General features: G+C 50.7%; 2 protein-coding genes across 3 annotated transcripts in view; one reads left to right on the plus strand and one right to left on the minus strand.

Annotated features, from left to right (window-relative positions):
• Window positions 1–255: 255 nt before the first annotated feature.
• On the plus strand, window positions 256–17,136 carry CDAN1 (codanin 1). Of its 2 annotated transcripts, XM_054716312.1 has the most exons (28): window positions 256–347; window positions 515–1,002; window positions 1,188–1,391; window positions 1,559–1,728; window positions 1,999–2,112; window positions 2,207–2,285; window positions 2,710–2,830; window positions 3,013–3,122; window positions 3,415–3,504; window positions 4,168–4,243; window positions 4,788–4,993; window positions 9,169–9,289; window positions 9,427–9,573; window positions 9,685–9,851; window positions 10,148–10,235; window positions 10,471–10,560; window positions 10,683–10,737; window positions 10,948–11,081; window positions 11,159–11,262; window positions 11,532–11,690; window positions 12,041–12,104; window positions 12,277–12,355; window positions 12,531–12,679; window positions 14,091–14,198; window positions 14,328–14,391; window positions 14,553–14,734; window positions 15,008–15,115; window positions 15,749–17,136. In XM_054716312.1, the coding sequence occupies exons 1-28, from the start codon at window positions 258–260 to the stop codon at window positions 15,872–15,874; spliced, it is 3,693 nt and encodes a 1,230-aa protein (XP_054572287.1). In that variant the 5' UTR covers window positions 256–257; the 3' UTR covers window positions 15,875–17,136. The 2 variants fall into 2 exon arrangements, with proteins under 2 accessions (XP_054572287.1, XP_054572286.1); XM_054716311.1 differs by having other exon boundaries at window positions 14,091–14,391.
• Window positions 17,137–18,342: 1,206 nt separating this feature from the next.
• STARD9 (StAR related lipid transfer domain containing 9) overlaps window positions 18,343–24,310 on the minus strand; it is a 121,508-nt gene continuing 115,540 nt past the window's right edge. The window contains exons 27-33 of the mRNA XM_028147551.2: window positions 21,850–21,967; window positions 21,583–21,704; window positions 21,329–21,393; window positions 21,001–21,203; window positions 20,722–20,801; window positions 20,333–20,491; window positions 18,343–19,822 (exon numbers count right to left, since the gene is read on the minus strand). Coding sequence (XP_028003352.2) covers window positions 19,721–19,822; window positions 20,333–20,491; window positions 20,722–20,801; window positions 21,001–21,203; window positions 21,329–21,393; window positions 21,583–21,704; window positions 21,850–21,967 — 849 coding nt within the window. The 3' untranslated portion in view covers window positions 18,343–19,720. The remainder of the gene's footprint in view (window positions 19,823–20,332; window positions 20,492–20,721; window positions 20,802–21,000; window positions 21,204–21,328; window positions 21,394–21,582; window positions 21,705–21,849; window positions 21,968–24,310) is intronic.

Raw genomic sequence — 24,310 nt, forward strand, 5'->3', positions numbered from 1 at the left:
ACCACAGGCCTGCCGTGGGGCCCGCGGACCCGAGGCCTGAGCCAGCCTCAGCCGGGGAAGTCCCGCCAGCCCGGCCCCGCCCCTCCGCGCCGCCCGGCCCCGCCCCTCCGCGCCGCCCGGCCCCGCCCCTCCCGCCTCTTGGCCCCGCCCCTCTGCCCCGCGGTCCAACGGTCGCCCTTCAGCGCAGGCCCCTCCCCTCCCCGGCCGCCTGCGGCGCGCCTGCGCCTGCGCAATCGCCTCGGAGCGCCCCGACCGGGATGGCGGCCGTTTTGGAGTCGCTGCTGCGAGAGGAGGTGTCGGTCGCAGCCGCCGTGCGGTGGATCGCGCGCAGCGCCCAGAGTTCGGAGGTAACAGCGCCGACACGCCCCCGAGCCTGCCTTCCTCGGGAGATGCCGCCCCTGAGGTCCCCTTCCTCTGGGGTGACTGCTGTCAGCCGGGCCGAGAGCGCTCCCACGGGGGCCGCCCCGCTCCGGCCCTGGGCTCCCAGCTGACCCTCCCGCCGCTTTTCCCTCAGGGTGACGCCGGGGAGGCGGCCGCGCTGAGCTCACTCCGGCCCCTGCGGAAGGAATTCGTGCCGTTCCTGCTGAACTTCCTGAGGGAGCAGAGCAGCCGCGTCGTCCCGCAGGGCCCCCCAACCCCCGCCAAGACCCCGGGCTCCTCGGCAGCCCTGCCCGGGAGGCCAGGGGGCCCGCCGCGGGGCGGACGCGGGGCGCGCAGCCAGCTCTTCCCTCCGACCGAGCCTTTGAGCGCCGCCGCCGAAGCCCCTTCAGCCCGCCGCGGGGGCAGGAGGCGGGGCCCGGGGCAGGCCCGCGAGCGCGGGGGCCGAGGCCCCGGGAGCCTGGAGGAGGGGGTCAGCGGGGAGAGCCTGCTCTGGGCGGGGAGCCGCAGGCCTAGGGCTGCTGGCAGCCCCGGCAGCCCCAACCGCGCGCGCTCCGATCCGCCAAATCTCAGCAACCTGGAGGAGTTCCCTCCGGTGGGCTCGGTCCCCCCCGGCAGTGCAGGGTGAGAACCACCCCTCACCCCGGAGCAGCTGTGCTAGGGGGGCCGGTCCTGGGGGCTCAGGGCGAGGGAGTGGCTGGAAGGTTGGGAATGGGATAACTACAATGAGGAGGGGCGAGTTGTCCCCCAGCTGTTGTCAGGATGCTTGAAGTGGGAACTTGAGAAAAACCTGTGGCTGCTCTCAGCAGGACGAAGCCTTCACGCAGGATCAACCCAACTCCGGTGAGCGAAGAGCGGTCACTCTCCAAGCCCAAGACCTGCTTCACTTCACCCCCAATCAACTGTGTCCCCAGTTCCCAGCCCTCCGTCCTGGACTCTAGCCCTTGGGGCCAGGGCCTGACGGCAGGCTGCAGAAGTCTGCAAGAAGAGCGGGAGATGCTCAGGAAGGAGCGGTATGGCCTTGCTGCCTGGGATGTTAGTTTCCTTCCTGTGGGGGGTCTGATTGCCCCCGGGGAGCCTTGGGTCTGTTTCCTGGCCTACGGATGTCCTCTCTGGAGGAACCTGAGTCTGGCTGTGGAGGGGAAGCCAGGCTGAGTGCGCATGGTATCTATCTCCGTAGCTCTAAGCAGCTGCAGCAGTCACCTGCTCCCACCTGTCCCACCCCAGAATCGGGGTCTTCCCTGCCCACCCGGACAGGAAACCTCACAGCTGAACCTGCTGACCCTGCCAAAGTGTCTTCTCGCCAGCGCCTGGAGCTGGTAGCCCTTGTCTATTCCTCATGCATTGCAGGTGAGTGAGAGCAAAGGGTGCTGGAGCGGAGATACTTATAGAACTATAGGGTGAGAGAATTGATAAGGCATGTAGAATTTATCCTGGACTCTTTTTTTTTTTATATTTAAAAATATATTTAAAATATGATCATTACAGATTATTTTACAGTCTGAGATTGTCGGTATATAATAGAAGCATTATATTGCAAAATTTTCCAAGTTCTGAGTAATCCCCCCAGCCTTGATTCTTAATGGTGCTCAATGCATTGGGGTTTCTTTTTATATCCAGAAAACCTGGTGCCAAATCTCTTCTTGGAGCTTTTCTTCGTCCTTCAGCTCCTTACTGCCCGGAGGATGGTGATTGCTAAGGACAGTGACCTTGAACCCATTCCAGGAGTCCTAGGTCAGTGAGCAAGCCCTTTTTTTTTTTTTTTTTTGAGAAATGGGGTCTAGAAATGGAATAATTTTTAACTGACAGCTTGATACTATCATTCTAGATTCCCTGGAAAGCCCTCTATTCCAGAGTGTGCATGATTGTGTCTTCTTTGCAGTGCAGGTTTTGGAACATCAGTTTCAGTGAGTTTCTCCAGCTGAGGCATCTGAGCCTTGTCCCCATTGTCCACTTGGTTCTCTGGCCAATTGGGGTATGGGCTTGTGCTTAACACAAGTGTGCAGTGACCCTGGATCTTTTCCTACGTGTAACCCTTTAATTTTGTGTCAAGGCTATGAATTTGGCCTGTGAAAGAGTCAAACTGCCTGCTGTGATCTTGGTGGCTGACCTTTGTCCTGGTTACTGTCTCATGTTCCTGTCCTGCTTGCTCGCTCCCTGCTCTATAAGATCTCATTTCCTCCCCTTTTACTCTCATCATCCTTAATCCTTGGCCTGTGGCTTTGCCTTACATACCTGCTCCATGCTCTGTACTCTGTGTGGTATGCTGGTGCCAGCTTCCTATTTGCAGTGTGTGTCCCGTTACATTCATATATGCTCTTGACCTTGTAGAGTTCTTTCCTACCTGGACAAAGGGACCTTGAAGCTGTTGGCTGAGAATGAGCGGCTGCTATGCTTCTCACCAGCTCTGCAAGGCCGCCTTCGAGCAGCCTATGAGGGCAGTGTTGCCAAGGTACTGACCCCACCTTAGATGTCGACTGGCCCAGAGCTGACCCTTCCCAGCTTCATAATTCAGGCGGCCCAGTTCACACCACTCTGCTGTCCTGTGATCTAACTGGGGAGGAATAAGGGGATGAAGTTTTCTGAGCATACACTCTACAGGCTTCTGTTCCTAATGTCATTGCCATATTTTAGGTCTCTCTGGCGATGCCACCCTCTGTTCAAGCTGTCTCCTTTCAGCCAGAAACTGACAATCGTGCCAACTTCTCCAGTGACCGAGCCTTTCATACTTTTAAAAAACAGAGGTGATAAGAAAAGGGAATTTGGGGGGAGGGAAAGAGGCCATTTTTACTCTGGGATAGGCAACATGTCATTTTCATAGAAAGCTGATCAACTTTCAGTACTCAGAGATGTATGTCAGGCATGTGGTGGGCTGCTCCTGGGTTAGAGCATTGTCATCCTGGAGAGAACTTTGGAGAACACGAGGAATGGGGCTGTGGGTAGTCCTGTCATCAGTTCTGAGCTAGGGAAGGTGCTCCTGGGATTGAGTTAGATCAGCTGTGCCCAGTTCATCAGGCCTTCTTGTGTGTCTCTCAGGGATGTGTTTTATGAGGTGCTTCGAGAGTGGGAAGACCGCCATGAGGAGCCTGGCTGGGATTTTGAGAAGGGCTTGGGCAGCAGGATCAGGTAGGTGCTCCAACACTGGTCACCTGGTCTTGCTTGCTTCCAGCAGCGAGCAGCTCAGTGGTGCTTGGTAGCTGATTGAAGGGAGGCTTTTCTCCACTGTTTCCAGCCTGGGCTTTTCTGTCCTCCTTAATCGCTCTAGTTACTGCCCCTTCTGCCTCTGCTCCAAGGGATTTGTCTCCAGCTCCTTCCACTCAGAAGTGACTCATACTTGTTCTGTGGTGGTGACTGCTTGGAAAAGTGCAAAGCTCTTGCTCCAGGTTGCTTGAGTTTTGGCCAAAGTTACTGGTTAGACCCTTGCCAACCTCCATTGTCTAGTGTGGCAATTCTAATCACTTTGCATATCTAGGTAACTAGGATGCAGAAAGAATATCCTCTGTCCAGTGATCTACCTTCCACGTGGGTCTTGAAGCTAACTGGCTCTCAGTGAGGATTGAAGATTAGAGGGGTGATATTATTTCTTGATTGGCCAAGTGTATCTCTATCCTTGAGGGGATCTCACTGTGTGTCCCTCACCTTTTCCTACCTTCTTATGCTGGCCCGCTATGGCAGAGGTCTGCTCAAAGGTCCTGGTAAAGGGCTGAAAGGCCCAAGAATTGGCTTGTTCTCTCAGATCTACCTCCTTTCTCCTTCCCTCACACTCCATTCCCATCTCTTACTCCTCAGAGCCATGATGGGTCAACTCTCTGCAGCCTGCAGCCACAGTCATTTTGTTCGGCTTTTCCAAAAACAACTTCTCCAGGTAATAGCTCCAGCAGGAGATTAATCTACGGTGAACAGTAGGCCTGATAAGACAGTCAAGTAATGGCTGGGATTGTGGGGGCAGCCAGTCAAATCCTGGGCTGGGGTTTGAGCAGGAGTTCTGCTTCTTGGGTGGTGGTTGAAACTCGGGCAGTCAGAGAGGAGCCAAGATGTCTCTCATATGCCCTGCACCCCCACTCCTGGGTCTCCTCACATCCGTACCTTCCTGTCTGCCTCCAACCTCTCACTACTTCCTGGCCCTTGAATTCTGTTGTGGTAGAAAGAGTGTGGGCTTTAGACTCAGATGAGCCTGGTTTCAGATCCCAGCTCTACTGGCCCGAGGCAGATGTTTCATCTTGTAGTTGCAGTTTCTTCACCTGTAAAACAAGAATATACTCCCTATCTGAAAAAATGTATCTGTGGCACCTGGTAGAGGGTTGGCATTCCATAAATGTTTATTACTTCTTTATTTTGTTCAATCCTATGTGTTTTTTTAATTACTGTGTTGTTGTTTTTTATTATTTCTCTCCTCCCCACTGCCCCAGATGTGTCAGAGTCCTGGTGGTGCTGGGGGCACTATCTTGGGTGAGGCTCCAGATGTGTTAAGTATGCTTGGAGCTGACAAGTTGGGACGGTTGCGGCGCCTACAGGAACGGCTTGCAGCCCCTCAGAGCAGTGGTGGGCCCTGCCCACCCCCCTCCTTCCCAGGCTGTCAGGGATTCTTCAGGGACTTCATCCTGAGTGCCAGCAGGTAAAGGTTCCTGTGTCTTGCAGTGAGTGAGACAGAGGTCCAGGAGAGGTTTGTCTTCCCAGAAGGGCAGACAGTTCTCTCTCCTTCTCCTGGAATATAACAGGTGGGACTGGGTGATATCTAGGCTCCTTCTAGTTCACACTTCCTGCCTCTATTTTCCAATTACAGTTGAAATCAAATATTATATTAGTTTCAGGTATATAACATAGTGATTAGCTTACAAAGTGATCACCCGGGTAAGTCTAGTACCCACCTGAAGCCATAGATATTTCCTATGCTGTGACTTTTTTATAACTGCCAATTTAATCCCTTTACCTTTTTCACCCTTATCCTCAACACCCCTCCCTTCTCGTAACCATCAGTTGCTCTCCGTGTAAGTTTGTTTGTTTATATTGTTAGTGAAATGATACGGTATTTGACTCTGACTTATTTCACTTAGCATAATACCCTCTAGGTCATTGGTCGGTAGACCGCGGCTCTCGAGCCACATGTGGCTTTTTGGCCCCTTGAGTGTGGCTCTTCCACAAAATACCACGTGCGGGCACGCATGTACAGTGCGATTGAAACTTCGTGGCCCATGCGCAGAAGTCGATTTTCTTCTCTGTTCTTTTCTTATTCTCTTCCTCTCTACTTGCATGTTGATGAGTTTCTATAATATTGTATATGGATGCCTTTCTCTTTATATCTTGCATATCTCCTATAGATTTTTGGTTTAGGGTTAACATGTGTTTCATATATACCAAAATGTGTTTATAGTAGTCTATTTTAAGTTGATGGTCACTTATATTTGAACGTATTTTAAAATCACTACAATTTTTACTCACCCCCTTAACATTTAAGTTTGTTTTTTTTTTGTATCTTGCAAAGGTAATTTTTTTTAAAATCCTTTAAAGTCCTTTTTTTTTTTTTTCAATTTAACATTTAAGTTTTTGTCATTATTTTTTACTTCCCTTGTATGTGTGTTTGTGTATATCCCTAATTGTAATTGCACATGATCTTCCCTCTTTTGCCTTTTAACCTTTGTACTAGTTTTTTTTTTTTTTAAATATATTTTATTGATTTTTTACAGAGAGGAAGGGAGAGGGGTAGAGAGTTAGAAACATCGATGAGAGAGAAACATCGATGAGAAACATCGAGCAGCTGCTTCCTGCACACCCCCTACTGGGGATGTGCCCGCAACCAAGGTACATGCCCTTGACCGGAATCGAACCTGGGATCCTTGAGGCCACAGGCCGATGCTCTATCCACTGAGCCAAACTGGTTAGGGCTGTACTAGCTTTATAGTTGGTTTATCCACCACTTTTTTAAGTGTTTTTGTCAGTGAGGAGTTTTTTCTTTCCTATTTTATTTTTAATTCATATCTTTATCTTTTTTTTTTTTTTCTTAAGTCCCTTTGAGCCCTGGCTGGTGTGGTTCAGGTGATTGAGCATCGTCCCATGCACCGACGGGTGCTGGTTCAATTTCTGGTCAGGGGACATATCCAGGTTGTGGGTTCGATTCCCAGTCAGGGTGCATGCATCAGGAAACCAATTGATGTTTCTCTCTCACATCGATGTCTCTCTCTCTCTCTCACTCACCCTTCCTCTCTCTCTAAAATCAATAAAAATAAAAAAGAATGTCACTTTGACATTTCTTATAATACTGGTTTAGTTATGATGGACTGCTTTAGCTTTTTCTTGTCTGGGAAACTCTATCTTTCCATCGATTCTAAATGATAGCCTAACTAGATTGAGTAATATTTTTTTGTAGGTCTTTGCATTTCATTATTTTGAATATTTTGTGCTATTCCCTTTGGCCTGCAAAGTGTCTGTTGAGAAATCAGCTGACAGTCATATGGGCATGCCCTTGTGCTTTTCTCTTGCTGTTTTTCTTTTTCTTTTTTTCAATATATTTTATTGATTTTTTTACAGAGAGGAAGGGAGAGGGATAGATAGTTAGAAACATTGACGAGAGAGAAACATCGATCAGCTGCCCCCTGCACACCCCCCACTGGGGATGTGCCCACAACCAAGGTACATGCCCTTGACTGGAATCGAACCTGGGACCCTTCATTCTGCAGGCTGATGCTCTATCCACTGAGCCAAACTGGTTTCGGCTGGGTTTTTGTTGTTGTTGTTTTTTTAATTTTATTTATTTTTTACAGAGAGGAAGGGAGAAGGATAGAAAGTTAGAAACATTGATGAGAGAGCAACATCAATCAGCTGCCTCCTGCACAACTCCCACTGGGGATGTGCCCACAACCAAGGTACATGCCCTTGACTGGAATCGAACTTGGAACCCTTCAGTCCGCAGGCCTACGCTCTGTCCACTGAGCCAAACCCATTAGGGCTCTCTTGCTGTTTTTAAGATCTCTTTGTCTTTAACCTTTGACATTTTAATTATGATGTGTCTTGATGTGGACTTCTTTGGGTTCATCTTGCTTGGGACTCTGTGCTTCCTGGACTTGTATGTCTATTTCCTTCGCCAAGTTAGGGAAGTTTTCCATCATTATTTCTTCAAGTAGCTTTTTAATTCCTTGCTCTTTATCATCCTTCTGGTACCCCTGTGATACGAATGTGATTACTCTTAATGTTATCCCAGATGCCCCTTAAACTATTCTAATTTTTTTTTAATTCTTTTTTCTTTTTGGTGTTCTAGTGGGTGTTTCCCCTACCATGTCTTCCAGATCACTGATTCAGTCCTTTACTACATTTAATCAGCTATTGATTCCCTATAATGTATTGTTTATTTCTGTTATTGTAGTCTTCATTTCTGACTGGCTTTTTTTTATAGTTTCTTTCTCTTTGTTGAGATTCTCACTGAGTTCATCTATTCTTCCCGATGTTCATTGAGTATTCTTTTTTTCTCTCTCTTGGTTTTAAAACAGCCAATCTCTACTTGGCTTCCTCTTACATGGCCTTCTTGCCCTATTGAGCATTCTTTTTTAAAAAGTATTTTTATTGATTTTGAGAGCAAGATGGGGAGAGAGAGAAACATTGATGTGAGAGTGCAACATTGATTGGCTACCTCCTGCACGCCGCATACCAGGAATTGAGCCCACAAACCCTACATGTGCCCTGACCAGGAATCAATCCAGCAACCTCTCAGTGTACAAGACGACTCCCAACCAACTGAGCCACATGGGCCAGGGCCCTATTGAGCATTCTCATAACCAGTGTTTTGAACTCTGTATCTGGTAGATTGCTTGTCTCCATTTTATTTAGTTCTTTTTCTATAGTTTTTCCTGTTACTTCATTTGGGACATGTTTCTTTGTCTCCTCATTTTGGCTGCCTCTCTCTGTTTGTTTCTACATATTAGGTAGATTTGCTATGTCTCCTTGTTTTGGCATAATGGCCTTATGTAGTAGGTGTCCTGTGAGATCCAGTAGCACAGTCTTCTCATTCACCTGAGCTAGTTCCAGGGGTGTCCCTTGTGTGAGTTGTGTGTGTCCTCCTGTTGTGATTAAGCCTTACTTGTTGTTGGTCCATCAGTGGGGTGGGATTGACCCTCAGTCTGACTGGCTGTGAGGGCTGGCCATGACTACAGGGAATAGCTTTTATGTGGGGCTGACCCCGCAGAGCGAGTGTCACTTCAGCAGCGCTCTGGTTCCCGTCAGGTCCCCCCTCTAGGTGTGTTGTTTGTGGAGCTAGTTGGCTAGTGCTCTGTTGTGATCTGAAGTCACCCATCTAGGGTGTTGGTTCTGGAGCCTCTTAGGAGGGGCTCCAGAGCAGCCAAGGTCACTGCCACTTGTTCTTGGCTTGGAGCTACCAGGTTGGAGCTACAAAGTGACCTATGTTTGGTTGCCACTTGTGCTGGGTTCAGCGGTGCTGGGGAGAGGTTATGCTGTGAGGTTACCCTCCTGATTTTTAATCACCACTTGTGGGTGTGGGCCAGCCGTTCAGTGTCTCCACCCTCTTTCCAGTCTCAAAGTGGTTGCTTTATCTCCTTAGTTGTAGGACTTCAGCTAGTCTTCAGGTGGTTCTCAGTGATGATTATTCTGTATTTTAGTTGTAATTTTTATGTGGTCATGAGAGGAGGCAAACACAGTGTTTACCTACCCTGCCATCTTAAGATCTTGTTCTTTTACCCACATGAGAAACCTCATTGTTCCTTGGCCTTCCATCTCTGAGCCTTTCTGTCTGGAGCACCTCTTCTCTGTTCTTACAACTTTTTTCTTTCTTGCTCCCCATCCTAGCTTCCAGTTTAATCAGCATCTCATGGATAGTCTGAGTCTGAAGATTCGGGAGCTCAACGGCCTTGTCCTGCCTCAGCCTGAGCCTAGTGATGAAGACGGAGAGGCAGATGTGGACTGGCAGGTTAGAAAGCAGAACAAGGGAGTGGAAGGGGTTCTGACCTAAGAGGGAATGGGTATTTTCAAGAACTTTGTAACAGATTTGGACTTTTTTCTAGAAGCCTTCTGCTTAGGACCTTTTATCTCCCTGATCTCCTGCAGGGTGAACGGAGGCAGTTTGCTGTGGTGCTGCTCAGCCTGAGGCTTCTGGCTAAATTCCTGGGCTTTGTGGCTTTCCTGCCCTACCGGGGTCCTGAACCACCCCCAACCCGTGAGCTCCAGGACTCCATTCTGGCCCTGAGAAGCCAGGTGAATAGGGGCTCTGGTAAGGTGGGAGCTGGAAAGAGCCACAGGGCGCTGGAGTTGGAGGACACGTCCCAGTCCCCTTGAGACCTGCTGACCAAATTCTGGCCCTGCCAGGTGCCCCCAGTCCTGGATGTACGCGCTCTGCTACAGCAGGGGCTGCGGGCCCACCGAGCCGTGCTCACAGTGCCCTGGCTGGTGGAGTTCCTTTCTCTGGCTGACCACATCGTTCCCATGCTGGACTATTACCGCAGCGTCTTCACTCTCCTGCTGCACCTACACCGGTGAGTAGAGAAGGGGCAAGGCTGAAAATGGTGCGGGGAGAATGCAGCCTGTGCTTCCTGTACGGTACCATGGCCGTCACAGCACCTCGGGAGGCTGGGTTTGGCCCTTTTCTGTTCCCACGTTGGGCCAGCTGAGAGGGAGTGCAGATCTGAGAGGGGCACTGAGGAGATCCTGCACGACAGCAGTCCCTTTTGGGTCTGCTTTTGGGAATTCCCTTCCCAGCCATAGCTTTCTTTTACTTCATGTCATGTCTTTCTCTGCACAGATTCCACTGACACCCTCATTTACCTTTTAGGAGCTTGGTTTTGTCTAAGGACGGTGAAGGGGAGATGTGCTTCCTGAACAAGCTGTTGCTGCTTGCTGTTCTGGGCTGGCTTTTCCAGGTTGGTGGAGTGAGAGTCCAGGTTGGGAAAGGAGGGGAGGGAGAGACTACTGTGGCTGGAGATGGGGAGGATGTCTGAGTCTGATCAAGGTTGGGCCAGAAGATGAAGGTTCAGAGGAGGGACGGGAATTACTATAGTTTCAGAGGAAGGTTGCCTAAACCCTGAAACCATGCGGTCGGAGGTGTGATGAAGCTCTGAGTACTGACTGGAGCTTGAACTGCTTTAATCTCGTCAGATTCCCACGGTCCCTGAGGACCTGTTCTTTGTGGAAGAGGGTCAGGTGGATGTCTTTGAGATGGATACAGAAACTTCAGAGCATGGCTTGGTAAGTGTTGGGGTCCAGCCAGAGCCACAGGGTCCCCAGGAATAAAGGAGACGAGCCCGATGGAGACGGAACTCCGTGTGAGGTGGTACCTGACTGTCCCAGTTCTGCCTCTTCTCCCGCAGGATGGCGTGCCCGTGGTGGACCAGCACCTGCTCTACACTTGCTGTCCTTACGTTGGTGAGGATGCTCGTCCCTCCCCCACTGGCCCTAACCCTGGCCTGGCCCTTCAGGAGTACCCGACAGCCTAATGTGTTGTTTGTTCCTGGGCACTGCCCAGGTGCCTCCGCCTCTGTACTCCACCAATTCTTAAAGTTCAACATGCTTTTTGTGAGTGTGTGTCTCGGGGAGAGGGTTCTGGAACTAAGTACTTGGTCTTCCCTGATGCAGGAGAGCTCCGCAAACTGCTCGCTGCATGGGTATCAGGCAGCAGTGGGCGGAGTGGGGGCTTTGTCAGGAAAATCACCCCCACCACCACCACCAGCCTGGGAGCCCAGCCTCTCCGGACCACCCAGGGGCTGCAGGTGAGAGGCGGGGTGGAGGCGGGGGCCACCCAGTGAGGAAAAGGGAATCCTTCACTGCACCGTTCCCTCTCCCATAGGCACAGTTGGCCCAAGCCTTTTTCCACAACCAGCCACCCTCCCTGCGCAGGACTGTGGAGTTTGTGGCGGAGAGAATTGGCTCTAACTGTGTCAAACATATCAAGTGAGTGTGGGTTGAGGGGTTTGGGAATGGAGGTGTTGAGGGTCCCAGTCTCATTCTCGTACCATTTTTTCCCTTTTAACTCCTAATACCTTGTTACCAAATTGAGGAAAGTCAGTTGCGGGGGATTCGGGAGGAAGGGCCAAGGCTGGGTGGGGGGAGGCTGAAATTGCTGTTTGTATAGTTAGTTCTGACCAGATTTCCTTGAATTTGCAGCCCCTTTATGATTCAACCCTTCCAACTACCTCCAAACATTGCTGTCCCTGCTACAGGGCCACGCTGGTGGCAGATCTGGTGCGCCAGGCCGAGTCGCTTCTTCAAGAGCAGCTGGTGACGCAGAGACAGGAAGGGGGAGATCCAGGCCAGCTGTTGGAGATCTTGTGTTCCCAGCTGTGCCCCCATGGGGCCCAGGCATTGACCCAGGGGCGGGAGTAAGAGATACCAGTCTGTTTGGACTCTCCTCCTAGCTTATATTTTTCTGACCTTTGCCCCCCCCCCCCCCTTTTCACACTCATATCCTTTATTCCACGTCCTCTCCTCACCCCACTTTTTTCATTCTTTTTTTGCCTCCTCTGTAAGCTATCTTTGGCTTTAGAGATTTTGGGACCCAAAGTCCAAATTGAAGAGCAGGTGGTTGGGGTTCCCGTTCCTCCCAGCATCTGGGTGGGACCCGGGGCCTGACAGTGCTTCTCCCTGAGGCAGAGCCCTCCCTGCTTACATGATTGGTGCGCTCAGGACACGTCCTTCTGTGGGTCAGGCTGACCCTCCTGTCTCCTTTTAGGTTCTGCCAAAAGAAGAGCCCTGGTGCCGTGCGGGCACTGCTCCCTGAGGAGACCCCGGCAGCCGTACGTAGGAAGGAGGCCTGGAGCTAGCGGGCTGGGTGGTTGGTGTGGGAGGTGTGTGCTCGTGACCATGAATGCGAGGCTGCTGGCAGTAGGTGGGTCAGTCATGGACTTGGGCTTTCGTCATCATCCCCAATCCTTCCCTGGCCCGACTCTGCAGTCCTTCTTCTCACAGGTTCTGAGCAGCGCAGAGAACATTGCTGTGGGGCTTGCGATAGAGAAAGCCTGCACTTGGTTGTCAGCCAACATCACAGGTAAGGCCCAAGCAAGGGGAGCGGCTGGCCCCGGTTTTTCAGAAGTGGACTGGCAGGAAGTTGGGGGCCATCTGGGGGAAACGGGACTCAGAGCCTGCTGGGAACAGCGAAGGGCCTGGGTAGGCGTGCACGGCGGCTCCGGTGACACCGTTTCTGTTCTCCCTCTGACCGGCAGCTCTGATCAGGAGAGAGGTGAAAGCGGCAGTGAGTCGCGTGCTTCGAGCCCAGGGTCCGGAACCGGCTGTCCGGGGGGACCGGAGGGGCTGCTCCCGTGCCTGTGAGCACCATGCTCCCCTCCCCTCCCACCTCATCTCCGAGATCAAAGTACACAGCTCCCTACTCCCTTCAGCTCCTCCCCCCCACTCCTTGCTCTTTTCCTGGCCTCCCTCCTCTCACATCAGCTCTAGTATTTGTCGCAGCTTTCTGTGTTCTCCAGCTACTTCCCGTTTTGTTTGATACTGAATGGGATAAGGTAGGACAGGGTTGAATTGAATGGCTTTCCTAATTGCTCTTTGACTTTTGGTATTTGAATCACCTGAAAGGGGGAAAGGGTAGATATGAAAATTCTTTACTAGATACATATTCCACAGATGGTGAAGGAGGTAGGTGGTAAGTGGCTGTCCAGTGAAGTAGGAATTTTTAAGGGCAGTCACCTGGTATTGGGATGTGATTTCAGAAATGTTCTATGTGGGAGGTTAATGCTTGTTTAGTTATAGGCAGTAAGAATAATCTATCAGTGCTCTTAACTTGATTTTAAAAAATCAAAGACTAGCCCTAGCCGGTTTGGCTCAGTAGATAGAGCATCGGTCTGCGGACTGAAGGGTCCCTGGTTGGATTCCGGTCAAGGGCACGTGCCTGGGTTGCAGGCTCAATCCCCAGTAGGGGGCATGCAGGAGGCAGCCAACCAATGATTCCCTATCATCATTGATGTTTCTGTCTCTTCCTCTGTAATCAATAAAAATATATTTAAAATGTCAACAGTAACTGAAACAATTGTTAAAAAAAAAAAATCAAAGACTATTTAGAGCCAAGGTCAGCAAACAACCCTTGCCAAATCTAGCCTGTGCTTGTTTTGTAAGTAAAGTGTTACTGGGACACAGCCACACTTGTTCATTTACGAATTAACTGGGGCTATTTTTGTGCTACCGCGCAGAGCTGAGTAGTTGGACAGAGACCTCATGGCCTGCGAAGCCTCAACTATTTACTGGTTTTCCCTGGTCTACGAGAGTAGTGTAGAAGTAAAGATGTGGACTAGGGACTAAGAAGGAATGACTAAAACAGAGAAGAGTATATAGGAGGGAGAAGGAAAGGCTACGCACCCATTAGCTACTATTTTTCAGTATACAGAGGATTTCTATACTGAAACCTCGACTCTCCTGAGATGAATAGACCAGCATAAAGGACAGAAAATGCCATGTGTATGCCGTAGGCTGGTTCCCCTAAATTCTTTCAGAATGAGATGCTCTCTGGGAATTGGCTAGGTATGGCTTTGTCTCTTGAACTCTGGCAGCATGTCCCTCAGCTTACCTGCTCCATCTGTTCCCTCTGTTGTCCCCTTGGTTGCTTCTCCCAGCTGTGCTGTCCTGCTCCAGCCTCCAGTCTAAGGGCACCTTGGCCCAATCACTTCACGCAGGGGCCCTGCCTTCCTTTTCCTCTGCCTCTGTCCACTGGTTGAGCCCCACCCCAAGCCATATTCTCTTTGGCCTCACTCTTTTCCTGCCCCTGCTCTCTCTAGGATGTGCTCTCTGTGGCTGTCGGGCCCCGAGACCCTGAGGAAGGAGTGTCCCCAGAGCATCTGGAGCAGCTCCTAGGCCAGCTGGGTCAGACACTGCGGTGCCGCCAGGTTAAGACATGGCAGCATGCTCTTCTTGTGTGTCCTTGCATGTGCCTAATAACCAGAGCCACATTGGCTCAGGGCTGCTACTCTAAGGATGGTGCTAACATCCAGGGTCTCCTTGCTTTTTCCCCCCAGTTCCTGTGCCCACCTGCCGAGCAGCATCTGGCAAAGTGCTCTGTGGAGTTAGCATCCCTCCTTGGTATGTCTTCTGTCATCTCACTCTTGCTAGATCCCCCGATCTCAGGGTTGGGTGCAAGCAAGATTAGAACTCGACACTTCCTTCTGCTCTTCCTCCTCCCAGGGGCAGGCCAGGTAACCCTGTTGCATTTCTTAAAGCTTGGCTTTCCTTTCTCCCCATAGTTGCAGACCGAATTCCTGTACTAGGGCCCCCGGCACAACACCGGCTGGAGAGAGGGCAGGCTCGCAGGCTCCTGCACATGCTGCTTTCCCTGTGGAAGGATGACTTCCAGGTGCCTGTTCCGCTGCAGCTCCTGCTGAGCCCAAGACACGTGGGGCTTCTGGCAGACACTCGGCCAAGGGAGGTGAGTCAGGGAGGTGGGTGGATGGGGGCAGACAGGCTTCTCAGCTCTCTGGGGTCATGTTTTCATACCCACCACCCTCACCCCGTATGTTATGAGCTTGCTTCTTTTGTTCCTCCTTTTCTGGCAGCTTGCTCATTTCTGTTCCGTGCCGAAATGGACTCCCCTAGAGGTTAACCTCAGGTCTTCTCCCTCCTCAGCAGCTCTGTCCTTTGAATCAGTCAGGGTCACTGTGTAGTCCTTCTAGCACCCTGACCTGCTGCATGTGTGTTGCAGTGGGACCTGCTGCTGTTCTTACTCCGGGAGCTGGTAGAGAAAGGTCTGATGGGACGGAAAGAGATAGAGGCCTGCCTGGACAGCCTCCATGAGGCCCAGTGGCCAGAGGTAAGGTGCCCTCATCTTCCCTGACCTAGAAAGAGAACAGGTATCATATGTCCCTTTTATCCTGAAAGGGGGCAAGTGATGGTGCCTGGCATTCTTAGCATCTTTCCAAAGCTCAGTGGATTTTGTCAGGTGTCTTCAGGACCACCCTAAAATGGAGTGGCTGTTCTGGTGGGCCTTCTTCATTTGAGCAGCTACTGTATGAAGGACCGTGTCAGTGGAGGAAGGGAAGATGGAAGGCAGGTATAGTTGGAAAGGAGCATGGCATAGTGAGTGTGGGTTTTTAAGTCAATAACCTGAATTTTAATCTCGTCTGGTACTTAATGTTGTGATTTAGGGCAAAGAATTCATCTCAGTTTAACCATAAAATGGAAATAATTCATACCTCCTAGGGTTTGTCAAGATGAAATAATGTGCACAGTGAGTACTCGGATGGTGATAAGGACTCACTAGATGGTCTGAGCCTCCCATCAGAGTTTACTCTCCCAGAATATTCAATGGGGCAAGGTTTCAAGGCCATTTCAGTGTAGAAGGCAGTTAGGAAATATGTTAGGGCTTCATATTTGTGATTTTTAGTAGAAATGAACTATCCAGAATTACGTGTCTGCCTTTTCTGTCATCTTTTGCTTATTGCAGGACTTGGCTGAAGAATTAGCAACACTGTTCAATCTGTTTCTGGCTGAGTCCCAGGTGCCAGAACCCCAGCTAAGAGCTTGTGAGCTGGTGCAGCCAAACCGGGGGACTGTGCTGGCCCAGAGCTAGGACTGAGAAGTGGCCCTGCCTTGAAGTCTCACCAGAACCCTGGCACCCCACCTGACTGTGCCTCAGGAGGAGGCCCAGAGCCCAGCGCCACCCCAAAGTGCCAGTGCTGACTGACCTCTGCTGGTGCAGGAGTAGATGAGTCTGAAATTAGGCTTCCTGCTTACATGTGAAGTAAGTATGTGGCTGCCTGGCTGCTCTCCTGATTCAGAATTACGGTGGAAAAGGTGGAAAAGCCTAGAGACTCCAGCCCTGGAGCAGAAGAGTTGGCATTTATTACTTGGATACTAAATGAAATTATGTGTGTGGGCTTGAGCCCCACTTGCTGCTATCCCAGCATCTCTAAGTCTGTGGTTTGAGAAATCATGACAGAGGCAAATGACATTGTTTAACTTGTGAGTAAAGTTAAAACATGAATCTTGGGAGTCTACATTTTCTTACCACTAGGAGCTGGACTGCCATCTCCTTAAAAATGCACAATAGATGAGGTGGGGCGCTCCCAACAGAAACCCAGCCCTACCCCCTGCACCTCCCTGCCTTCAGTCCTGTGCAGGTAACTCTTGACCCTAACTCCAGGAGCCAAGGGTGGGGGCAGAACACTAGAGCTTTGTTAAATAAACTCTTCTTTACCGAGGGCTTCCTGTCTTGTTCTTTTCACCTGATAGAAGGCTCGGGGTGGGCTTGGAGCTGGGTACAGCTGTACTGGTGTCGACGTCACCTAGCACTGCCCAGTGTTGCAGCGTGAGGAGGGCCCTGTTGACTCATTGCCAAGGCCTATGGCGTTCCCTTCCCCTCAGGTGATTTCAGTCACTCCTTCAACAAGTTTCTACCTCTGAGCCATTTACCTTAATCTCATTCTCATAGGCCTTTTTGTTTTTTTATCTTTGTCCTTTAAATCTCATTTATACTATAGAAGTTCAGGATGTTCTCAGTGCCTGAGAACCAACTTTCTGCACCCATTAGGGGTGGCTGAACAAAAGCACTGCCTCCGGAAGTTGAGCCCCAAGGTTAAGCAGCAGCTACTTAAGACCCAGCTCTGAGTGAGGTGGGATGGGCAGGCCACATCGGGGAAAGCCTGGAGGCCCAAGGATGATGCTCAGTTAACTTAGCACAGCCCAATTCAGGAAACTTCATGCTGGCCTGTGTGAGTGACTCAAGGGCCTACTCTAAGCAGTAAGATAATCACAGGGGCAGCTAATGAGCTAGTGAACTTGTTTTATTCTATGTACAGGGTGTCCTCAAAAAAAGTACACACTTTAACAGCTGATGGCTCAATTTTGAAGATGAAATGTATTTTAATAAACAAAATTTTATAATTCAAAGTGTGTGTGTACATTTTTTTTTTTTTGGAATACCCTGTATCTGTTCTCAATTATTAAAAAGAATGAATTTGAAATGTAGTCTCCAGGCAACTGAATCAGAAACTCAGGTGGGGCCCAGCAAGTCCTTTTGGTGATTCTGAAGCACAATGAAGTCTGTAAATCATCTGTCTAAACCATCATGATCGTTTAGGCCTGTGGATGATCTTTAACACTTGCATTTGCCATATCAGCCTCAGTTAATATTCTTTTAGGTTGCTGACTCTCAGGCCTGGTGTGTGGTCTCTCTAGTGAGGGGATAAGGTCACCTCTGGGCTACCCATATGCTCAGATTCCCATTGCTGGCTCTGTCTCAGAAGCCCCAGAGGTGCCCACCTATTACCAGTAAAGAAATACCTTCCTGCTGAAACCGGTTTGGCTCTGGGTAGAGCGTCAGCCTGCAGACTGAAAGGTCCCAGGTTCGATTCCAGTCAAGGGCATGTACCTGGTTGTGGGCACATCCCCAGTGCGGGGGGGGGTGTGCAGAAGGCAGCTGATCGATGTTTCTCTCTCATTGATGTTTCTTAACTCTCCCTCTCCCTTCCTCTCTGTAAAAAAATCAATAATATATATATGTTTTTAAAAAGAAATACCTTCCAAGGGATTGTGGTCACTGTCAGGTGTGGTAGTGACTGTTCTGGAATCCTCCCTCATTGGTACTTGGGCTACAACTGGCCACAATTGGTCTACTAACCTGGCTGCTATTTACATGCCTTAAAGCAGTGCTGAGTTTGTAGAAAGCAATTATAACTGTACTAGAGGCCTGGTGCATGAAATTCATGAGGGGGAGAGAGTCCCTCAACCCAGTCTGCGCTCTCAGTCCAGGACCCCTCGCTCCTTACTGCCTGCCTGCAGCGGAGGCAGGAGAGGCTCCCTGTGGGAGCACACTGACCACCAGGGGGCAGCTTCTGCATTGAGCACCTGCCCCCTGGTGGTCAGTGCGCATCATAGTGACGGGTCCTTCCGCTGTTAGGTCAATTTGCATATTATGCTTTTATTATATAGGATAACTTGAAACTGGGCCATGAGTACTTATTGCCATCATCTCAAGGCTAAATTCGGAGCTCAAGGGACACACTTAGACTATCTCAGGACAATCTTCACTAATAAAAGTATACATATCAGACTTTTAATTTGCAAGTGTTCTGACCATTCAATCAACAGTCTTGGTCAGAGCTTTATATGAAAAGAGATGGGAGTACATAAATAGGGTGTTAAATATATCAAGTGTCACCAAAACAAAACCCAGAAAAATAAAAGTTTAAAGACAAAAAAACATTCAATAATATATAAATAATTTGAGGTAAGAGACAAAAATCCTGCAAACACTTTTAGAAAAATAAACCTCTGCTGTACTCCACAGAAACTTTACCTTTTACCACATCCTGATCTCTAGATGGTCACCTGCTGGGCACCAGAACTAAAGCTGGGAATCTCTCCCACTCCTCCCACTTCTAGGTAACCACACAGAATATTCAAAACCTCAGTCTGCCAGGCTCATTCATCCTAGAATAGGTGTGGCTGCAGCAACAGCATGAAATGCTAATAAGACCACTGCAGACAGACCCAGGCTCTGAGGCCTTAAGAAATGGAACTGAGCTTCCTTCTAACGAGTCACTTACCTCCTCTAGGAGTTCCATTATGTTCTCTCCCATCTTCAAAAGATAGTTTTCATCTCTGAAATTTCTCTTGCATTATCAGCAGCTAGCATCTGGCTGCTCACTTCCTAACTCTCTTAAAGAGATAGGCCCCCACCTTAACCCCAAATCTGTCCAGGTGGTTTCTACAGTGAATGGTCTCATTCTACTGAGCTCTGGAGTGATGGCTCCATGAGAGAGCATTGCTCAGTACTTCTGACTGAGGCAAAGACCCCAATGTCCTCTCCTGTGAGGAAAAAGAAGAGGGGGCAGGGGAGAGGGGGAGTAAAAATAATAAAGCGTTTGATAAAAATTCAAGGAGAAATGATTCTGAATCACTGTTCTGGTTTGTGCAGCTGTTTTTTTACACGTTTTCTGTTTTGGTAACAGTCCATCTCACAGTGGAACTGAATGCTGGAGGCCGATTTCTGAGCAGAGTCGTAGCCCATAGCTGCCTCCCTACCAGCCCAAGGGCTGGGCCGCACCAGGGAAGCACCATCAAGAGCACGCCATCTCCCAGCTCGCTGCCTATGTCCAATCCTGGTCCTTGAGCAGCTTGTCTGCCATAGGGTCTGAGAGACAGGAAAGAACGGTGAAAACTCCAACTTGAGCTTCATTTGTCTGGACAGCCAGGGTCAGGAGCTCAGGCCTCTCACTCTGCAGAGCTGCCAGCTGCGATCAAGTACTGACTGGGCTTCCCTGGCAAGTCGGGGCTGAGTGTTGTCATCCCAGTTGGCCACAGCAGGTAGCCTCGGCTCTTCTGGCATCGGGTGCAGAGAGGAACAAGCGCTGCCCCAGTGACTCTGGAGTGTCCTGGGCCTGAATCTCAGCAGCACCATCTTGACAGTGAGATGCTAACTGCCAAGGAAGGAAGCCAGTCTGGCTATAACGAGTGGCTGCTGTTTGATGAAGGAGCTTAAGAGATGAGGGGGGAAACCTGGAGCACCAAGTTCTATCTGAAATAAAACAGGGAAGAGTCAAAGGTACAGACAGATCTGAGAGAGTGCCCCCCACCAGCTGTCGCGATGGGTGAAACTCCTCAGTCTGTGGTCCTAGAACTCATGGGCCCTGGGCTCTGCTGTTCAGATCTAGGCATTGGCTTCACCTCCCAGTGACAAAGGTAAGTCAGGGAACTGGGAGTAGCGTCAAATAGAATGGGTCCTTCTCTCTGCTCTGCTGAGGCAGCTGCCTTTGCCCCCAGGGGCGCCTGTGTTTCCCGAGGACCCTGGGAACAGCCAGAGGAGGAAGGCTGCTAGGCTCTCTGGTAATAGCAGCGTCAGAAAAGGTTGATCCACTCTGTCCTCTCTGATTCCCCAGGGACTCCCTCCCCTTACTGTGACCCAAGAAGCCCTTGAGTCTCAGGCCACAGGGCCAGGGCACTGAGGACGTGGAGCAGCTAACCAAGCTAAACACATTCCCATGGGGCTGTGAAGGCAGATCTCGGCGTGCTGCAGGGGGCGCATCACCTGGGCCAAGTAGATGACTCTGGTGACCTCCTTGCCTTCCACGGTGAGGGGCTGCAGGATCCAGGCACTGGGCAGGATCTCCCCTCGGACCATCTCTCTGCTGGGTCTCGGCATGGATGTGTCATATACAGACTGAGCTGCCATGACAGAAAGATGCCCCTGGGGACAGAGAGAGAGCGATGTGAGTCCTGCCTATGTGATGATCAAATAGACAGGCTCCAGTGCGGTCAAAATCGTGGCAGGCAACACCAGGCCAGACTTCTATCACCCATACTCCTCCCCAAGATGCCTTCTTCCCCCAGAGGACCTGAGGCCCACAAAGATTGCTTCTCACAACACTCCAGCCCAAGTTCTTCCCACAATTTCTTTACCACCAGCAAGGCAGGCACCTCTTTGGCTTCCACGCAGACACAACAGAAATCTCGCGGCTGCTTCAGTGCACACAGGGCCGGATTGCACACCAAGTACACTGGCAGGTCAGGGATGGGAAGAGTCAGCAGGTGCAGGTGCACAGACAGACCTAGTCCTAAATCCTTCCCAGTCCAGGGCCCCCCAAGACCCCATCATCACACAACCCGACACCCAGCAGTGTGAATACCCAGGCCCCCGAGAGGGCCACCGGCCTGCTACCTGTCCCCGAGCAGAGCTGTGGAAGCTCCTGGGCTTACCCAGGTGGATGCTGTTGGTCACTCGCTGATGCAGCCTCGCTGTCTGGATGGGCTTGTGGTACAGGGGCCACAGGGTGGGGTCACTCACCGCTGCCCACACATGAGACAGCGGCTGGGACACCACCCCGGCCCCCAAGAAGCCATGCCGAGTAGAGGAGAACACCTTGTAGTAGAACTGCACCTCCTGCTCCTCACCCTGATAGCTGGGACGCCGAGGACAGGGAGGAGAGGTGAAACAGGTGCCAGGGTCACAGAGCAGCTCAGGGTGGAGACGGGAAAGGAGGGGGCGAGCAGCACAATGGGATGAGGACAAGACAAAGGAACTCACTTCCAGCCGGCGGCTGCCTGGCGACTGAAGAGATTGTGCAGATCACCTGAGCAAGCAGCCATCACCTAGGGACGCAGTGACCATACCCGAGTTAGTGGGAATGGTATACACCACACCCTGGGGTTGCCACCATCCCCTTTTGTCAAGGTGCAGAGCCACCGAAGAAGCCACATCAGCCCTCTCCTTCCCTCCCTGCTCTCCCGCAGCCATGCTCCGTTCAAGGAGCCACGGGGACACGTGGAGCAGTTCCTCACGTCAGCCAGACAGATGTCCACAATGCGCTTGGCCAAATCCTGGTAGGAGGAGGGGAAGCAGCTCCCCAGGCTGGACACACTGGACGAAGAACAGCAGCAACTGCCCAGAGAGGCTCTGCGGCCTGCAGTGAAGAGGGGGAGGCTCTGAGGTGGCACGAGCATCAGGGCCAGACATCAGCAGCTTCTGAGGGACAGTAACTCCCTGCATCTAACAACCTCAGCCCCCAAAGTCCCCAAACCAGGTAGGTGACTGCCCCCACCACTCACTGGAGACCCAGTTCTTCCAGGCAGATCCAGCCAGATTCAGGTGACTGTTCCTCACTGCAGAACGGCCCCGCACATCCCCAATCCAAGAGTCTCCAGAATCAGGCAAGTTGGTATCCCCCTGCAGAAGAGAAGATGCTCAAGACCAGAACAGAGGAAGAGAGAAAGCAGACCACCACAAAGCCAGTGCAGAATTATCTCCTCTGCCTCTGAAACACACCAACACTTCCAACATAAAGACTGAGGGAAGCCCTAGCTGGTTTGGCTCAGTGGATAGTGCATCGGCCTGTGAACTGAAAGGTCCCAGGTTCGATTCCAGTCAAGGGCACATGCCCGGGTTGTGGGCTCGATCCCCAGTAGGGGACTTACAGGAGGCAGCTGATCCATGAGTCTCTCTTATCATGGATATTTCTATCTCTTCCTCTTCCTTCCTATCTGAAATCAATAAAAATATATTTAAAAAGTAAATAATAAATAAAATAAATATTTGGTCTTTATTAAAAAAAAAAAAAGACTGAGGGAAAAGATCTTCCCCTATGGAGAGTACAGGAGGCCAGATGACCCAAGAGGTCAACAGCAACAGAAACCAGTCCCTCGCTCTTCAAGCCACAGGCTCAAGTTGATGGAAGAGAAGTTCCACAGGGATCACCATTAACAGGCCTGAGTGCCAGGTGCCAGGTGCCAGGTGCCAGGTGCCAGGTGCCAGTGGGTGGGGGCTCTCTGCACCCCTGTGCAACAGGAATGAGGCCATGGCTGGAGCTGGGTTTAGTGTGGGCAGCTAACAAAACCCGAGTGGGAGGTGGGATGGGGAGGAAAAGCAACAGGCTGAGAGAAGCTTGACCTTGGCTCCAGCCCCAGGTACAGCAATTAAGCCAAAGAAAGATCCTACTTTGGAACCAGAAAGGGATAATCCTCTGGATTTGCGATACAGTCACCTCACCTTTAACCTCAGCCAGTTCCTCAATGACATGACCCTTTACCTCTGCTGGGTCTACCATACTATCTATCACCAGTTTCTAACATAGCGCTACTTTAAAGACAAGATGAGGTGAAGGAAGACAGTTATCTCCTCGCCTCCTTTCCTCCTACTGCAAAATACAAGTGGCCTCTCCGACTTCAGGCCGACTGAGATCCTGGTCCTCGTCTTAGGAACCTTTCACTACTGATACCTTTCTTCACTTATTGCCTCCACCCTCCCTCTTTACCATTAGCATTTAAGCATGCAAACAGTCTCCCACCTTTAAAACCTTTCTCTACAGGCATCTCTGCTCTCTCGCCCTTCAAAGATAACACTTCTTGAAAGGATTGTCATCTTTGCATCTCCCATCTCTCACTCCCTTCTGAACCCACTTGAATCTAGCCTTTGCCTCACCGTCCCCCCAAACAGCCATGCCGAGGTCCCCATGAGGCCCGTGTGGCTGGATCTGGTGAACAACTCTCAGTCCTCAACTTACTGAGCCTCTCAGCACACTTCCACTCCCTCAGCCAGCCTCTCCCTTTCACGTGAAATACTCACTTCCCAAGTCCCCACGCTTCTGGCTTCCAATCTCCCTGGTGCTCCTTCCTTCCCAGTTTCCCTTGGTGGCTCTTCCCTCTCAAACAAAAGTGGATATTTGGGGATTTTTTCAAGATTCAAGCCCAGGCCTTCTTCCTCACTCTATAATATACTCCGAGGTGATTGATCCTACCTGTTCTCAGTGCTACATTAATGACTTCCAAAAATATATTTCTGTAAATTAATAAATATTGCTGAGTCAATGGAGTCATCACCTGAAAAAAAGGTTGCATCAGAGACCCATCTCACACATCATCCTATATGATAATCCTATATAATAAAGAGGTAATATGCAAATTGACCATCACTCCAACACACAAGATGGCCACCCCCATGTGGACACAAGATGGCCGCCACAAGATGGTCGGCAGGGGAGGGCAGTTAGGGGCAACCAGGCCTCCAGGGGAGGGCAGTCGGGGCGACCAGGCCTGCAGGGGAGGGCAGTTAGGGGTGACTGGGCCGGCAGAGGAGGGCAGTTGGGGCAATCGGGCCAGCAAGGGAGTAGTTAGGCGTTGATCAGGCTATTAGGGGAGTGGTCAGAGGGTGATTAAGCTGGCAGGCAGCAGCAGTTAGGAGCAATCAGGCAGGCAGGCAGGCAGGCGAGCAGTTGGGAGATTGTGAGAGGGATGTCCAACTGCCCATTTAGGCCTGATCCCACCAGGGTCGAGCCTAAATGGGCAGTCGGACATCCCTCGAGGGGTCCCAGATTGGAGAGGGTGCAGGCTGGGCTGAGGGACACCCCTCCCCCCCGCACAAGTTTCGTGCACCAGGCCTCTAGTGATAAAATAAGTTCTTTATGCTCTGTGGCTCAAAAATATAAGGAATGGGGGAGAATTTAATATTATGACAAGAAAATAAAAATTTAAAAATCTCATAGTTCAATCCTTACACAAGGGCACAAAATCCAGA

The sequence above is a fragment of the Eptesicus fuscus genome, chromosome 5, assembly GCF_027574615.1.
Source record: "Eptesicus fuscus isolate TK198812 chromosome 5, DD_ASM_mEF_20220401, whole genome shotgun sequence".
NCBI classification, from domain to species: Eukaryota; Metazoa; Chordata; class Mammalia; order Chiroptera; family Vespertilionidae; genus Eptesicus; species Eptesicus fuscus.